Genomic DNA, 18,658 nt, shown 5'->3' with positions numbered 1-18,658 from the left:
CTTAAGACTAGAGAGCAAGCACACCCTAAGCACAAATAAAAAGGTCAAAAACAGAAAACTATTACTGTTGGGGGATTCCATCATCAGAGGCATTAACCTTGGAACACAAGGCGAAGAGACCAAAATAGTGAAATGTCTTCCAGGATCCTCAGTTACCAGGAGTTCCAGGCAAATACAGACTGTAATGAAGGAAGAAACTAAGGATTTTAACACTGATGTTGTCATCCATCTGGGAACAAATGACCTGGCCAACAACTCCACACTTGCAGCACAGAAAGCTTTTCGGGAGCTTGGTGAGGGCGTGAAACCTTTTGTAAAGACTTTAGCTTTTTCTGAAATACTGCCTGCATATGGAAAGGGGGAGCAAAGAGTGAAAAACACAGAGGACTTTAATAGATGGCTCAAAGCCTGGTGTCATCAAGAAGGCTTCAGGTACATAGGAGGATGGGGAAATACATGGAAGGACAAGAAGCTATATTGCACTGATGGGCTACATATTACTACAGCAGGAAAAAGAAATCTTGCAGAGAAATTTAGACAATATTTTACTAGGCATTTAAACTAGAAGGTGGGGGTGGTGTAAGTACGAAGGACAATTATAGAGACCACCCCCGGCAAAAGAAAAGATATGATAGTAGTAAAGACTGCAACACAAGCAATATCAGCAACTCATTTCTTAGTATTACAACGGAAAGTGAAACGAAACAAAAATCCATACGAAAAAGGAGATTATCGCTGAAAAATAGCTGGAAAGCGATGACCACAAATGCTCGCAGTCTAAGCAACAAAGTTCATGATCTGCAAGCCCTGATGTTAGAGGCAGATCTAGATATTGTCGCTATCACAGAGACATGGTTCAGTGAATCACATGGATGGGATGCAAACATACCGGGATATAATCTTTTTAGGAAGGATAGAGATGGTCATAAAGGTGGAGGAGTAGCTCTCTATGTAAAGATCAATATCCAAGCGACCGAAATGCAAGGGACCTGGGGAGAGGAAGAAGCGATATGGATTGCTCTGAAAAGAGAAGATGGAACTTCTATCTACGTGGGTGTAGTCTACAGACCTCCGACTCAATCGCAGCAAATTGATAAGGATCTGATTGTGGATATCCAAAAGTTTGGAAGGAAAGAGGAGGTTCTGCTGTTGGGAGATTTCAACCTGCCGGATGCGGACTGGAATGGTCCGTCTGCGGAATTGGAAAGAAGTAGAGAGATTGTGGATGCCTTTCAAGAGGCTCTGCTCAGACAAATGGTGACGGAACCCACAAGGGAAAAAGCGATATTGGATCTGGTCCTCACAAATGGAGAGAGTATCTCTAATGTTCGAGTGGGTGCTCACCTGGGTAGTAACGATCATCAAACGGTTTGGTTTGATATAACGGCTAAAGTGGAGAGCGGCCGCACGATACTTAAAGTCCTAGATTTCAAACGTACGGACTTTAATGCTATGGGAGAGTACCTGAAGAAAGAGCTGTTAGGATGGGAGGACATAAGAGAAGTGGAAAGACAGTGGTCTAAGCTGAAAGGAGCGATAAAAATGGCTACGGACCTTTATGTGAAGAAAATCAATAAAAACAAGAGAAAAAGGAAGCTGATATGGTTCTCCAACCTAGTGGCTGAGAAAATAAAGGCGAAAGAGTTGGCGTTCGTGAAATATAAAAAAAACCAAGACGAGGAGAGCAGAAAGGACTACAGGGTGAAACTGAAAGAAGCCAAGAGAGAGATACGTCTGGCGAAAGCACAGGCGGAAGAACAAATGGCTAAAAATGTAAAAAAGGGAGACAAAAATTTTTTCAGATATATTACTGAAAGGAGGAAGATGAAAAAAGGAATTGCTAGGCTAAAAGATGCTGGGAACCAATATGTGGAAAGTAATGTGGAGAAAGCGAATGTGCTAAACAAATACTTCTGTTCTGTGTTCACAGAAGAAAATCCTGGAGAAGGACCGAGATTGTCTAGCAAAGTTACACGGGAAAATGGAGTAGATTCTGCGCCGTTCACGGAGGAGGATGTTTATGAGCAACTTGAAAAACTGAAGGTGGACAAAGCGATGGGACCAGACCGGATCCATCCCAGGATACTAAGGGAGCTCAGAGAGGTTCTGGCGAGTCCTATTAAAGACTTGTTCAACAAATCTCTGGAGACGGGAGTGATTCCTGGGGATTGGAGGAGAGCGGATGTGGTCCCTATTCATAAAAGTGGTCACAGGGATGAAGCAGGAAACTACAGGCCGGTGAGCCTCACTTCAGTTGTTGGAAAAATAATGGAAGTTTTGCTGAAAGAAAGGATTGTGTACTTCCTTGAATCTAATGGGTTACAGGATCCGAGGCAACATGGCTTTACAAAAGGTAAATCGTGCCAAACGAACCTGATTGAATTTTTTGATTGGGTGACCAGAGAGTTGGATCGAGGACATATGCTAGATGTAATTTACTTGGATTTCAGCAAAGCCTTTGATACAGTTCCTCATAGGAGGCTGTTGAACAAACTTGAAGGGCTGAAGTTAGGACCCAAAGTGGTGAACTGGGTCAGAAACTGGCTGTCGGACAGACGTCAAAGGGTGGTGGTTAATGGAAGTCGTTCGAAGGAAGGAAAGGTGAGTAGTGGAGTCCCTCAGGGATCAGTGCTGGGGCCAATCCTGTTCAATATGTTTGTGAGTGACATTGCTGAAGGGATAGAAGGAAAAGTGTGCCTTTTTGCAGATGATACTAAGATTTGTAACAGAGTAGACACCGAAGAGGGAATGGAAAAGATGAAAGAGGATCTGCAAAAGTTAGAGGAATGGTCTAATGTCTGGCAACTAAAATTCAATGCAAAGAAATGCAGAGTAATGCATTTGGGGATTAATAATAGGAAGGAACCGTATATGCTGGGAGGAGAGAAACTGATATGCACGGACGGGGAGAGGGACCTTGGGGTGATAGTGTCCGAAGATCTAAAGGTGAAAAAACAGTGTGACAAGGCAGTGGCTGCTGCCAGAAGGATACTGGGCTGTATAAAGAGAGGCGTAGTCAGTAGAAGGAAGAAGGTGTTGATGCCCCTGTACAGGTCATTGGTAAGGCCCCACTTGGAATATTGTGTTCAATTTTGGAGACCGTATCTGGCGAAGGACGTAAGAAGACTTGAGGCGGTCCAGAGGAGGGCGACGAAAATGATAGGAGGCTTGCGCCAGAAGACGTATGAGGAGAGACTGGAAGCCCTGAATATGTATACCCTAGAGGAAAGGAGAGACAGGGGAGATATGATTCAGACGTTCAAATACTTGAAGGGTATTAACGTAGAACAAAATCTTTTTCAGAGAAAGGAAAATGGTAAAACCAGAGGACATAATTTGAGGTTGAGGGGTGGTAGATTCAAGAACAATGTTAGGAAATTCTACTTTACGGAGAGGGTGGTGGATGCCTGGAATGTGCTCCCGAGAGAGGTGGTGGAGAGTAAAACTGTGACTGAGTTCAAAGAAGCGTGGGATGAACACAAAGAGTCTAGAATCAAAAAATAAGATTAAATATTGAACTAAGGCCAGTACTGGGCAGACTTGAATGGTTTGTGTCTGTATATGGCCGTTTGGTGGAGGATGGGCTGGGGAAGGCTTCAATGGCTGGGAGGGTATAGATGGGCTGGAGTAAGTCTTAACAGAGATTTCGGCATTTGGAACCCAAGCACAGTACCGGGTAAAGGTTTTGGATTCTTGCCCAGAAATAGCTAAGAAGAAAAAATAAAAAAATTTAAATTGAATCAGGTTGGGCAGACTGGATGGACCATTCGGGTCTTTATCTGCCATCATCTACTATGTATGTTACTATGTATGATGTTAATGTAATTGTATAAGAACCTTATCGTCGCTGTAAGGGGTGGCTTGGGAGGGGGGGGGGGGGCTTGATCCTGGATAATCTTTAAGGTTTAAAGTATTTCCTCTGTTTATTAGGTAAATCTTCACTAGTGAACGATTTAATAATATCTTTTTCCTGTGTTTCTTTTTTTCTTTTCGTATTTTGGAATTGTTATTATTTCTACATTTCTGTATATATGGATTTGGTGATATATTAAATTTGAAATGCAATATTTTTTTTTTTTTTTTAAAAGAAGAAGAAAATCATTCCATGGTCTAAGAATCCAAAGCGCTCGCGTTGACACCATTCACACAGCCATGCATTCTCCAGGATTCAAGTTTCTCTCAGTTGTCCTTTACCTAAGACAGGAAGGATTGATGAGAACACTGCCTGTGCATCTAATTACTTCACCCTCTGTCCCAGGGCTATGAAGTCACTTTTGATATGTTCAGTGGGATTTATAGCAGTATCATTTGTGCCAACATGGCTGAGTAGCATATGATAACGGCCCTTAGGCTTGATGATTCTCAGCAAACATTCCTCTACATCTAGAATCTTTACACTAGACAGACTGCACACCTTCCTTGACATCATATCTGGTTGGCAGAAGGGCGCCTCTGTACCTCTCAGAAAGGAATTGCCAGCCACCACTACCTTTCACTTCTTAATGACTACTGCTCCAGTAGCTTTGAGATTTTTGAGCTTTGTTTCTTCCTGTTCTTGAGATATTTTTATATCTTCTACCTCTAGGGCTGCAAATACTGCTTTTATAATTTCTCTGATTATTTATGTTGTAAGTTGCTGTGGGTCATGTAAGATAATATCTGAGAAATGGAATAAACGAATGAATTATGCCTAACCTTTAAAAATGTAAAAATTTGATTTTAGAGACTTTGCCCCTTAATTGACTGCTGTCATTCATGTAGTTTTCTGAAGTACGGTGCTTATACTTTTCTGAATATGTATTTTTACAAAATGTTTGCTCCTGCTGCACATTTAGGGAAATACACATAATTTTCTGTGGACCTATGTGTATTCTATTAAAAGCTCTGTTTTCTTCAAGCCTTTTGTAAAATAGCCTAGAAATTGGAATGTTCTGATTTGGATGTCCCATTTTCTTAAGACATCTAAACCAAAATGGGCTTCAGGACTTCTTGAATATAAAGGCCAAACCAGAGCCCATTGTTTTTTTTTAAAAAGATGTAGAGAAATGATTGGGAAAAATTGAGTACTGAAATATCTAGATTTGCACCAGATTTGAAGTACAGTTATATGTATTTTCTATAACATTTGTGTCCATATTTTAGGTCTGGATCTCCTATCTTGGACAGATGATGGGCAGTTGCTGGCTGTATCTACACAGAGAGGATCACTGCATGTCTTTCTCACAAAGCTGCCGGTTCTTGGAGACACTTGTGGTACAAGAATTGCATACCTTACTTCTCTTCTTGAAGTTACTGTGGCCAACCATATTGAAGGAGTATGACATTCTCTATTATTATTTTATTGTAATATAGGTGATGACTAGAGATAAAAATATAATATGTGCCATGCTGGATTGGAGCAGAGGTTCACCCAGCCCAGCAATATGTCTCTAACAGTAGCCAAGCCAATTCATAAGTACTTGGTAGTATCCCAAAGGGTATATCCATTCCTTTATGCTCCCTGGAGGTTTTTCTTAAATTTCCTAACATCTACCTAGCTAAAAATGGTTTATTGAGGTTTTTTACTTCTTCCAGGAACTTGTTCAAACCCTTTTTAAACCCAGCAGTGTTAGCTGTCTTGATCACATTCTCTGGCAACAAATTTGGTGAAAATTATTTCTTCAATTTGTTTTAATCTGCTACATAATAATTTTGTGGAGTTTCTTCTTTTTAGTACTGTCTAAAAGTATAAACAGTGGTTCCCTATTTACCTATTCCAATGCACTCATGATTTTATAGGTTTCTATGATATTCTTTCTTAGCCATCTCTTTTCCAAGTTGAAGTGCTATAGCCTGATAGGCCCTCTTTCAGGGAGGAGTCTTTCTATTCTCATTCTCATTTTGATTGCTCCCCACTATATATTTTCTGGATCCTTTATGTCTTTATTGAGACAGGATGATCAGAACTACACTCATTACTCAAGAAGTGATTACACCATTACAGTGACCATGCTGGACTGGAGAACTCTTAGCATAGTTCTATTTGGAACCAGATAATCCTGAGCCCCTTCCCACTTAGGTATTACTTCAAGCAATGTCCAATACTCCCCTTATCTCCTGGAACTCTGAATACTGACCCTGGTCTGCATGGGAGTATAGAACACACAATATCTGAGCCATTAAGCTAGTCTTAATTCCTTACATTCTGTCTGCTATTTTGAGCACTATTATGCACTGAACTGATAGCTATGGCAGTGGTCTCAAACTCAAACCCTTTGCGGGGCCACATTTTGGATTTGTAGGTACGTGGAGGACCTCAGAAAAAAAGAGTTAATGTCTTATTAAAGAAATGACAATTTTGCATGAGGTAAAACTCTTTATAGTTTATAAATCTTTCCTTTTGGCTAAGTCTTAATAATAATATTGTAATAATAATAATATTATAGCTAAAGAGACATATGATCAAGAAACTTTTATTTTTCTTTTGTGATTATGATAAACATACCAAGGGCCTCAAAATAGTACTTGGCGGGCTGCATGTGGCCCCTGGGCCACAAGTTTGAGACCACTGCGCTATGGTGTCTCGGAGGAGAAAGATTACCTGGAAGGAGAGCATTACCCTGGTGAGTCAGGCAATGATCATTTAGTCAGGACCTGCCCTCCAGGCCATGCAGTATCACCTCATACTGAGGGTGTGTCTCTAGGAGCTTGTGCCCAGGAAGGACGAGGTTGGCCATTATAGTTGGCAGCTCAGGCAGTAGGCATGTAGATGGCTGATGGGCATGAGGTTTGCTTGGTAACTTGCCAAATTTCACATATTCAAATGCTTAGTTCTTGCTTTCAAGTCCTTATACAACATGGCACCCAGCTGAATACCAGCCAAACTCTCATCTTATGTCCCTCAAAAATGTTGATAAGAATAGGCTTACTGGGTCAAACCAATGGTCCATCTAACCCAGTAGCCTGTTCTTATGGTGGCCAATTCAGGTCACAAGTACCTGGCAAAAATCCAAAGAGTAGCAACCGATGCTACCGATCCAGGGCAAGCAGTGGTTTCCCCCATCTCTTTCTCAATAACAGACTATGGACGTTTCCTCCAGGAAATTGTCCAAACATTTCTTAAAACCAACTATGCTATCCTCTCTTACCACAACCTCTGGCAATATGTTCCAGAACTTAACTATTCTCTGAGTGAAAAAGTATTTCCTCCTAGTGATTTGAAAAGTATTTCCTTGTAACTTCATTGAGAGTCCCCCTAGTCTTTGTAATTTTTGATGGAGTGAAAAATCGGTCCACTTGTACCCGTTCTACTGCACTCAGCATTTTGTAGACATCAATAATATCTCCCCTCAGCTGTCTCTTTTCCAAGCTGACGAGCCCTAACCTTTTTAATCTTTCTTTTTTTCTATACCGTTCTCCCAGGGGAGCTCAGAACAGTTCACTTGAGTTTATTCAGGTACTCAAGCATTTTTCCCTATCTGTCTCAGTGGGATCACAATCTATCTAATGTACCTGGGACAATGGGGGGATTAAGTGACTTGCCCAGGGTCACAAGGAGTAGCGTGGGTTTGAACCCACAACCTCAGGGTGCTGAAGCTGTAGCTTTAACCACTGCGCCACACTCTCCCCTCTCCTCATAAGAGAGGAGTTCCATCCCCTTTATCATCTTGGTTGCTCTTCTTGGAATCTTTTCTAGTGCTGCTATAGCTTTCTTGAGATAAGGAAACCAGAATTGAACACACCACTCCAGGTAAGGTCACACCATTCTTAGTTTTGTTAATCATCCCCTTTTTTTAATAATTCCTAGTATCTTGTTTGCTTTTCTTGGCCGCTGCCGCACATTGGGTAAAAGGTTTCATCATATTGTCTACAATGATACTCGGATCTTTTTCTTTGGCGCTAACCCCCAAGGTGGTCCCTAGTTATTCTTCCCAATGTGCATCACTTTGCATTTGTCCACATTAAATTTCATCTGCCATATGCCAATTTCCTAAAGTCTGCCTGCAATTTTTCATAATCTGCATGCATTTTAATAACTTTGAACAATTTAGTGTCATCTGCAAATTTAATCACCTCACTTGTCGTTCCAATTTCCAGATCATTTATAAATAAGTTAAATAGCACTGGTATAGATCCCTGCGACACTCAACTTTTTAATCTCCTCCATTGAGAAAAATAACTAACCCTACCCTCTGTTTTCAATCCGAAAATCTAGGAAAAAGGGGAAAGCCGACAGTCGACCGAGAGAGAGAGTCGATGGTTTGGGAACCGGTATACCCGGAGGATACCGTGCAAGAAGATAGAGAGAAAGACTCACTGGGTTACAGGAAACACAGATCGAAAAGGACACAAGAGGGAAGGAAATGCAAGAAAGGAACAGGCCGCAAACTCAAGTGTATGTACACGAACGCAAGGAGCCTTAGAAATAATATGGGTGAATTAGAAGCTATGGCACAAAAAGATAACGTTGACATCATAGGCATCACGGAAACATGGTGGACTGAGGAAAATGTCTGGGACACTGTGCTACCGGGATACAAACTAGACCGCAGGGACAGAGTGGCTCAAAAAGGTGGGGGCATTACCATATACACAAAGAGGGAATTGAATCTATAGGAGAGAACACGCCACAACTGACGGATAAGTTAGAGTTTCTATGGGTCTAAATTCCAGGAACAAATGGCCTGGAAACAAAGATCGGCATCTACTACCGACCCCCAGGGCAGTCCGAAGAAATGGACAGAGAAATGATGGACGAGATTAAATGCAACTGCAAGAGAGGCAACGCAGTTATCATGGGTGAGTTCAACTATCCAGGAATAGACTAGAACCTAGACACCTCCAGCTGCATTAGATAGACCAAGTTCTTGGATGCTGTAGGCGATTGCTTCCTTGAACAACTTGTCAAGGAAAATACTAGAGGAAATGCAATTCTGGACTTAAAATGGCCTGCGAGGACCGGCACATGATGTAGAAGTAGAAGGGATGCTGGGAAACAGCGATCACAATATGATCCGCTTTGATCTGGACGCCGGAGAGAAACATCGGTCCAAAACGACAGCCACGGCACTGAACTTCCGAAAAGGGAATTACGAAGGGATGAGATTCATGGTAGGGAAGAAGATTAAGAAGAGTTTAAGCACTGTAAAAACGCTAGAGCAAGCTTGATCCCTTTTTAAGGACACAGTCATGAGATGCAAAATCTATATGTACTGCGTATCAACAAGGGATCAAAGAGGAAAAAGAACAAAGAACCGGTGTGGCTCACTGTAGAGGTGAAGGAAGCAATCAGAGACAAAAAAACTTTGTTTAAGGAATGGAAAAGGTCAAAAACGAACGAAAACTGGAACAAGCACAAAAAACATCAACGCAGGTGCTATAAGGCAGTAAAAGGGGCCAAAAGGGACTACGAGGAAAAAATAGCCAAGGAGGCGAAGAACTTCAAGCCATTCTTTCGATATATTAAGGGGAAACGACCTACGAAGGAAGCGGTGGGACCATTGGATGACCATGGAATAAAGGGAGCGTTAAAGGACAAAGCAATCGCTGACAAACTGAACGCATTTTTTGCATCTGTATTTACCAAAGAAGATGTACACAGCGTACCGGAACCCATCAGGCTATGCTGGAAACGAAGGCGGAAAGCTGACAGGATTGACGGTCAGTCTAGAGGAGGTGTGTAGGCAGATTGATAGGCTTAAGAACGATAAATCCCCGGGACCGGATGGCATCCATCCAAGGGTCATAAAGGAACTTAAAGGGACCATAGCTAAACTGCTTCACCTAGTAGCCAATCTGTCGATCAAATAGGGAAAGATTCCAGAAGACTGGAAGGTGGCGAATGTGACGCCGATCTTCAAGAAAGGTTCGAGGGGAGATCTGGGAAATTGCAGACCGGTGAGTCTGACCTTGGTACTGGAAAAGATGGTAGAGCGCTGATAAAGGACTGCATCATTGATCACCTTGACGGACACGGGCTGATGAGGACCAGTCAGCACGGTTTTAGCAAAGGCAGATCGTGTTTGACGAACTTGCTGCACTTCTTTGAGGGAGTAAACAGGCAGATAGAAAAGGGCAACCTGGTCGACATTGTATATCTGGATTTTCAGAAGGCGTTTCACAAGGTTCCGCATGAACAACTACTTTGGAAAATTGCGAGTCATGGAATCGAGGGTGAAATACTCACGTGGATTAAAAACTGGCTGGAGCATAGGAAACAGAGAACGGGGGTAAAAACGCAGGGGACTATCAACCCTGCATTTTTACGTAATGACGCACGGGATATTTAAAAACTTCACGGTGTCAGTATAGTGGCTGACACGCTATGAGGAGGCAGTTTAGGAAAAAGCTGATATGGTAGAAGCTATTAGTATGTTTGGTAAGTGCCATTTGTAGCCTTGATTTTTATAAAAACTTTTTCATTAGTTATATTTATAAGTTTGTTTGAATTTAAATAAAATGATTACATTTTAACATTTTGAACTTTTAGAGCTTCATCGTGCCCATACGTTTCGAGATTCTCTGTAAATTCTCCTTCGGTTTCCTGAGGCTGGAACAAAACGTACGTTGGAACCCGCAAGCTAAAGATAAGTTTGCTGTTTCAGACCTATAACACAATGTTTATTATTATTGAAAAAACAGTAGCTAGGAGCACTGAAACATTTATAACAGTGACAAGTCTTACAACTAGTTTTGTGAAATATGCGATGATTGGGCGGTGAGGTGGTAGTGTTGGGGTTTCCCTGTTATCACCTCCATTTCTCTGAGCATATTATTTCTTTAACAGTTGTATATATTCGAAAGTATTGGATTACTCATAATTGAGTGATTATTTCATATACTTTTTGCCATTGACTTTTTAAGCAGGCAGACTTTGGATCCAGGGGAGTGGTCAATGTCCCAGAGAACGTTCAGTCTCATTGTGCAATGCTGGGTAAGACCAGAAATGGATCTCATTACCTCAGCCAAGAACACAAAGGCAAATCGCTTCTACAGTCAAAGAGCTGAACTGGGAAGTGCAGGGCTGGATGCCCTAGTTTGGCCTTGGTATGCAGATCTGGTATGACTACGAGTACAAAGAGACAGGTGTCTCAAACTGCGGTTCATGTGGGGCTCCTCAGTCAGGGCCCAGTTCTCATGTGGAATCCAGAATGCTTTGATGTTACAACATGGCTCTTGAACCCAAGGCCCTAACTCGTAAGGACTATTTGGAGGTAGCCATTGTGATCCTCCTTAGAACAAAGAAGCCCACAATGTTTGCGGCTTATGCAAAAACCTGGAAGGTTTTCCAGTTATGGTTTGCCAAGGAACAGGTAGAGTCTTGTCAGGCACAAATTCCGGTGATCCTGGTATTCTTGCAAGCCAGACTAGATGGTACATGTGGCAGGCATTGTGCTATCGGGCTCAAGGAGGTCAGCAGTCACTGACATCTCTTCAGTTGTCACTTGGTTTTTGAGAGGGGGTGTCCTCCATTCTTTCCTAACATGGGACCATAATGTTCTGAAGGGCCTATCTCAGGCCCCATACAAGACTCTGCAAGACATGTCCCTTTTGGACCTCATGGTCAAGACAGTTTTTCTGTCAGCCACAATCTCGGAATTACAGGCTCTCTCTTTTAGGGAACCGTTCCTCAAGTTTACAGAGTCTGGTATTTCTCTGCAAACGGTACCTTCCTTTCTACCAAAGGTGGTCTCAGCTTTCCACGTCAATCAAAATATTTGTTTGCCTGCTTTCACCCGGTGCATTCAGCTAAATAGGACAGGATTTTGCAGAGGCTGGATGTACAAAGAATCCTACTTCACTATCTGAAGAGGACCAATGATTCCCATCTATTAGACCATCTTTTTGTGCTGACTAGCAAATCATGATGAGGCAAGTCAGCTTCCAAGGCTTCAATTGCCAGATGGATTTGCATGGCAATTTATTCTTCATATGTTGACAGTGGAAAACCTGGTGCCTATCTCTCTTTCAGCACATTCGACTAGAAGTGTTGCTGTTTCTTGGGTGGAGTCCTGGGCTGTTCTACCTTATGAAATCTGTACAGCAGCTACTTAGTCTACTCTTCATACCTTTACAATGTTCTGCAGAGTAGATGTGGTAACCTGAGAGGATAACTGCTTTTGGGTCCTTGGCACTTTTTGCAGTATCATCTGGCACTGCTTTGGTATGTCAGCTTCAGTACAGAATCCTATGTCTTTGCAACAGAATGGAAGATTAGGTTCTTACCTCAGTAATCTTCTTTCTGTTATAAGATATAGGATTCTGTACGGCCCACCTTGTGTAGACTTCTGATTCACCTCTTTACTGCCTTGGACATTGCTTGCCTCCGTCATGGGATTTCTCTCAAAAAAAGGCTATTCTTCTTAACCTTTGGAGTCCTTTATAGGATAGTGCTAGTTGCATATAGCAAGTTGGTTCCTGGATACTATTGTTAATTATTTATATTTTGTTATGAGTTACAGAGCAGATCAAAAACATAGTTTGTCTCCAAGGAAGTTCCATGTGCCCCTCCTTCTCTTTTCTTTTGTTTCAGTGGAGTTCAGTTGCTTTGGTACTAACTGAAGAGGAAGGTATTCTCCACTGTTAAAGGGGAAGAGTTGAAAGATTTGAGTGACTTCCTTCTGCAAAGTTTACAACTAAAGTAGGATAAGAGCTTCAGTACAGAATCATGTGTCTTAGAAAGAAGATTACCAAGGTAAGAACCTAATCTTCCATTCCTCAGTAAACCAAATCAAACAACAAAACCTAGTACAGGATTTTAGTACTGCAAACAATGGATCATTTCATTTTAAGTTTTGCTGTTCAGTGAATATAGCCTATAAGAACAGTGGAGTTGCCTGTGAATGTTGAACTGGTTACTGATCTCCAACAAACAGAACATTGACGATTTGGGTCACTTTGAAGCAGAGATGAAACTGAAGCTGGTTGCAATTCTTAGTGAACAGACGTATGTCTCTATTACAACGGACTGTTGGTCATCTCAAGGAAAATTTTAAATTGGGGTGAAGAGAGGAAGCCTGCCTCTCTGGCTCCAAGACTGAAGGGCTCCTACACATTTGACATACTTGCATCAGTTCTTGAAGATATTCAGTTTGCCATCAAATGAAAAATTGTTAGAACAACAGACAATGATTCCAACTTTCTCTGTAATTGGCCAGCATGATGATAATAAAGAAGATGAAGATGCTGGGAGGAGAGAAGCTGATATGCACGGACGGGGAGAGGGACCTTGGGGTGATAGTGTCCGAAGATCTAAAGGCGAAAAAACAGTGTGACAAGGCAGTGGCTGCTGCCAGAAGGATTCTGGGCTGTATAAAGAGAGGCGTAGTCAGTAGAAGGAAGAAGGTGTTGATGCCCCTGTACAGGTCATTGGTGAGGCCCCACTTGGAGTATTGTGTTCAGTTTTGGAGACCGTATCTGGCGAAAGACGTAAGAAGACTTGAGGCGGTCCAGAGGAGGGCGACGAAAATGATAGGAGGTTTGCGCCAGAAGACGTATGAGGAGAGACTGGAAGCCCTGAATATGTATACCCTAGAGGAAAGGAGAGACAGGGGAGATATGATTCAGACGTTCAAATACTTAAAGGGTATTAACGTAGAACAAAATCTTTTCCAGAGAAAGGAAAATGGTAAAACCAGAGGACATAATTTGAGGTTGAGGGATGGTAGATTCAGGGGCAATGTTAGGAAATTCTACTTTACGGAGAGGGTGGTGGATGCCTGGAATGCGCTCCCGAGAGAGGTGGTGGAGAGTAAAACTGTGACTGAGTTCAAAGAAGCGTGGGATGAACACAGAAGATTTAGAATCAGAAAATAATATTAAAGATTGAACTAGGCCAGTTACTGGGCAGACTTGTACGGTCTGTGTCTGTGCATGGCCGTTTGGAGGAGGATGGGCAGGGGAGGGCTTCAATGGCTGGGAGGGTGTAGATGGGCTGGAGTAAGTCTTAACAGAGATTTCGGCAGTTGGAACCCAAGCACAGTACCGGGAAAAGCTTTGGATTCTCGCCCAGAAATAGCTAAGAAGAAAAAAAAAAAAAAAAAAAAAAAATTTAAATTGAATCAGGTTGGGCAGACTGGATGGACCATTCGGGTCTTTATCTGCCGTCATCTACTATGTTACTATGTATAAGTGATGAATTAGATTACACTGCTGCCAATGTAGATGATAATGACAATAATGATAAAATATTTTTCATTATACGGAAGTTGAGTGTTTCCGATAGAGATTTTCATGATCAGTATATCTACAGACCCAATCAAAATATATCAGTAATATTGTAGCCTGGCCTGATTTGAAGGAATACTTTGCTCAAGACTGAGCAATCCACTTTCTGCCAATACAGTTTTTGAACACATTTTTAGCTGGTTTAATAATGTCTCACAAGCGACAGTCATTTAAAAAATTTAGGCCCTCTTTTACTAAGCAGTGGTTGAGATTTCTACAGCAACCTAGAGTGCTAAATGCACCAATGCTCATATGAGCATCAGAGCAGCGTTGAAGCATTTAGCACTCTGAGCCATGGTAGATACCTCTATCGTGGCTTAGTAAAAAAAAAGGGGGGGGTAGTTTTACTAAAAGCAAATTGGATTGAACTATATGTATGCCTTTGAGTCAACCACCAACTCATGACTGCATGCACAGAGAGGAATCCTCCCTATGATGTTTCAAGTTAGAGTACAGGAGTGGTTTGCCATTGCCTTCTCCCACACAGTATGTGGCTTCATTATGTCACTGCTGCTCAACATAGGACCCTGCAGCTTACAGCACCTGGTATTCCCTAGTGGTCCCCATTCCAAGTACTAGCCAGGCCTGATCCTGCTTAGCTTCCAATAGCAAGAGCAGGCTTACCCAGGGCAGCCAGTCCTTAGGTGGATTGAATTGCGGAGCAATAAAATTGTTGGGATAAAAACATTCATTGTAGTTATGATATTTTTACTTTCTATTCAAAAAGTATTATATTAGGCAATAACATTTTTACTTAAGTACAGTTTTAAATGTGTTCTTCACTGTACTTTTACTTAAGTATTTAAAATACTTTTAATTAAGTACTTTGAACAACACTGATTAATTTATCTGTTTTGACAAGGTTGTAAGCTCTTTTGAGCAGCGACCGTCTCTTCTGTGTTTTGATTAATAGTTCTGCGTATGTCTAGAGGCACTACAAAAATGATTAGTAGTACCGTAGTAGTAATCAGTTGGTTGTAGAGATCCCTCCTCTTTCTCTTTTTTGTAATCATGCAGTTGATCTTTTGAAGTGACATCCAACTGAAGGTGTTTTAAGTGCTAACCTCCAGAATTTCAGTGCTGTTTACTATTGCACTTGTAATGTTAAAGTTTGGAGGCTTCACAGCACTAGAAAAACATTGCATCACTCTGCTGATTGAAATTCAGGACTTGCTCTATCCTTGTATAGGAAGACAGATTTTTGTTGCCAGAGATTGGTAGAGTACTGCAAAGATGGTGTTTAGCATGTATGAATATCAGATAATTTTTTGTATGTTTGGTTCTAAGTTCAAGTTCAAGTTTATTTGTTCTTAATGAATCGCCTATTTAAATTGCTAGGCGATGTACAACATAAAAAATATACAAATAAAATGTTGGTGTTGACATATAAAATAACTAGTGTTATGGGCTAAAACTTAACAAACAAAATACATACATATAAAATAATTTTGTTATGAGTTAAAACTTACGAGAATTGTGAGGGTAAATGGGGAGAAAGTTACAATGTTTGGATAGGAGAGAAGGAAAAACATATAAGGGAAAAACAAAAAGGGGGGGATAATTTTAGCTGCTTAAATAAAAAACGATGAATAATGTGCTAGGAATCATAAGCATCTTTAAAAAGAAATGATTTTAGGTTTTTTTTAAATAGAGTTAAATCTTTTAAATCCCTGATGTATTGAGGTAAGAGATTCCATGAATGAGGAACTGAAAACATGTCGTGCCGTCTGGTTCCTATAACTTTCATTGAGGGAATGGAGAGAAGATTATAAGAGGTCGAGCGGAGAGATCGTGTCGTGCTATAGGGAATTAGCCACCTGTTGATAAATTGTGGTTCATTAAAACTTAAGGATTTAAAAACTAAAGACTGATATGTTAAAAATGTAGTGTGTTTTTGTACAAACAACTGAATGATTCCTCAGAGTTGTTTTAGTATGCTGTGAATATAGCAGTGGTTCATGATCTGCCTCTTTCATGGACTCAATTTGAGAAATCAGGCTAATTTCAAATATCATTGCAGCTATGTTATATTATGTTATTGTCAATTTACCTTGGAATTGAAGCATTAGCTCAACCTTTTGACACCATGGTTTGCAAGCCACATATCTGGCTTATTGTGTTAATTTTTCTATAGAAACCAATCATTACAGTTTCTGTGGAAGTGGAGCCCAACTTTGTAGCTGTTGGTCCGTATCATCTGGCTGTAGGCATGAACAATCGAGCTTGGTTTTATGCATTTACAGAAAATGGTAAGTATAATTTCTGTATTTGCAAGCAATATTAGCACAGGTAAAGTTTTCAGTTAGATAATTAATCTGTCATTTGAAACATACACTTTTGAGATGTCTTTTTGCCTACATTTTTATTTCCTTTCTAGAGAGAGATTTCTAAACTTTCTGAAAGCTACTTGCTCTTCCACCATTAGCAATCTAAATAAATAAAGGCAGCATTTTCAAATGTGACCACTATAGCTACATTCAACCTATAATGGATATTTTTGGCAGTCTCTCCAGAAATGATAAAATTGAGATTAATTGAGTGTTTTTGAGATGGTGGTCTTTCTGGGAGTCTACCACAAAAGTTATAATGAATAACATTACATTACATTAATGATTTTTTATTCCGCCATTACCTTGCGGTTCAAGGCGGATTACAGAAGAGGATTTCTGGACTGTTCAGAGGTGTTACAGAGTAATAATAATAATAATAATAACTTTATTCTTATATACCGCCAACAATCTTGCGACTTCTAGGCGGTTTACAATAAAGAGAAGTGGTTTACAATAAAGAGAAACTGTAAATACAATAAAGATAAACTGTACATACAGCGAATTAAAGGGTATAGCATTGTACATCTGGTAATTCCAACATTAATAATATTAACAACAGTTTGTGTGCTGCAAGACCAGGAAGTGCCATGCTGCTAACACAAATTTAGAAATATTCCATGAATTGAATGGAGTGTTCATGGTTAGTGATTAGGGTTGGGGTTTACAATTTACAGGATCGGGTATGTGGTGGTATTATGAGGGGGGCTGATGTTCTGGTTCGTTACCTAGGTATTTCAAGAACAGGTAGGTTTTTAGGTGTTTCCTGAATTCGCCATAGTTGTTTGTGTGTGCAATTAGTTTTTCTAAGTCTTTACCCCATGTGGCTGCCTGGTACGATAGCAGTTGTTGATGGTATCTCTTATATTTACACCCTCTAGCCGGAGGGGAGACAAATTTCAGGTGTGTTTTTCTTTCATGTCTGTTGGTTGGGAATGAGAAGAGGTCTGTAATATATTTAGGGGCTAGACCGTTTAATACCTTGAAGCAGAGACATCCTAGCTTGAACTTCATGCGTGCCTTCATCGGCAGCCAGTGTAGGAGTCTGTAGGAAGGGGTTATATGGTCGGACTTCTTCAACCCGAGAATCATCCTGACTGCTGCGTTTTGTATCAGTTGTAGTCTTTGCATTTGCTTCTGGGGGATTGTCAGATGGGTGATGTTGCAATAATCTAGGTGGCTTATTATTAGGGATTGTACTAGAATTCTGAAGGCTGAAGTGTGGAAGTACGCCTTAATGGACCTAAGTTTCCAGAGAGTGAAAAATCCTCTTTTGATTAGGGAGTCTATATGGTCTTTCATGGTTAGTCCTTGGTCTAGTATTACTCCTAGAATCTTCATCGTTGGTTGAATAGGGTAGTTAAGATTGTTAATGTGTAGTGATTTTGTCGTGTTATGTACGTGTGGCGAGGCTATAAAGAATTTAGTTTTCTCTGAATTGAGCTTTAGTTTGAAATCTGTGGTCCATTGTTCCATCATGTTTAGCACTTCAGTTGCTGTGGGGGTGACTTCAGAGGGCGAGGTAGTAAACGGGATAATGATTGTGAAGTCGTCTGCATAACTAAATACTTTTACGCCTCGCTGTGTCAGCTGCGTACCCAGTGAAGCTATGTAGACGTTGAAGAGGAGTGGGGATAGTGGGGACCCCTGTGGTACGCCTGATGGGTTTCTCCATATTTTGGAGAGGTTACAATTGAAGCGCACTTGATAGGTGCGGGTCGTAAGGAATCCTCGAAACCAGTCCAGCACCTCGCCTCCGATGCCGATTGCGTCTAAGCATTGTAGTAATTTTTTGTGATCCACCAAGTCGAAGGCCGAGCTCATGTCGAATTGCATGACTAAAGCTTTGTGGCCCTTGCTGAATAAGTTGCGTATGTAATCTAGGATCGCTGCAATCACCGTCCCCGTACTAAACAGCGGTCTGAAGCCTGACTGGGTTTCATGTAGCAACGAGAACTGATCTAGGTAGTTCATCAATTGGGTTTGTACCAAACCTTCCATTATTTTTACGAAAAATGGGATGGATGCTACTGGTCTATAGTTAGTTGCTGATGTTAGGGGTAGTTTACGGTTTTTTGGAATTGGGGTGATTATGATGTGACCATTTTTTGATAGGAATTTTCCGT

At 41.0% G+C, this 18,658-nt stretch overlaps 1 protein-coding gene across 7 annotated transcripts in view; it reads left to right on the top strand.

Annotated features, from left to right (window-relative positions):
* Nucleotides 1-18,658, top strand: part of WDR19 (WD repeat domain 19) — a 435,717-nt gene that overhangs the window by 157,433 nt on the left and 259,626 nt on the right. For all 7 annotated transcript variants that reach the window (XM_033947370.1, XM_033947368.1, XM_033947367.1 and 4 more), the window contains 2 exons: nt 5,143-5,315; nt 16,340-16,454. In XM_033947370.1, the coding sequence (XP_033803261.1) occupies nt 5,143-5,315; nt 16,340-16,454 (288 nt within the window). The remainder of the gene's footprint in view (nt 1-5,142; nt 5,316-16,339; nt 16,455-18,658) is intronic.

The sequence above is a fragment of the Geotrypetes seraphini genome, chromosome 1 (assembly GCF_902459505.1).
Source record: "Geotrypetes seraphini chromosome 1, aGeoSer1.1, whole genome shotgun sequence".
In the NCBI taxonomy this organism is placed as follows: Eukaryota; Metazoa; Chordata; class Amphibia; order Gymnophiona; family Dermophiidae; genus Geotrypetes; species Geotrypetes seraphini.
Note: the sequence above shows the minus strand (reverse complement) of the source record. Positions and strands in the feature narration are given on the sequence as shown.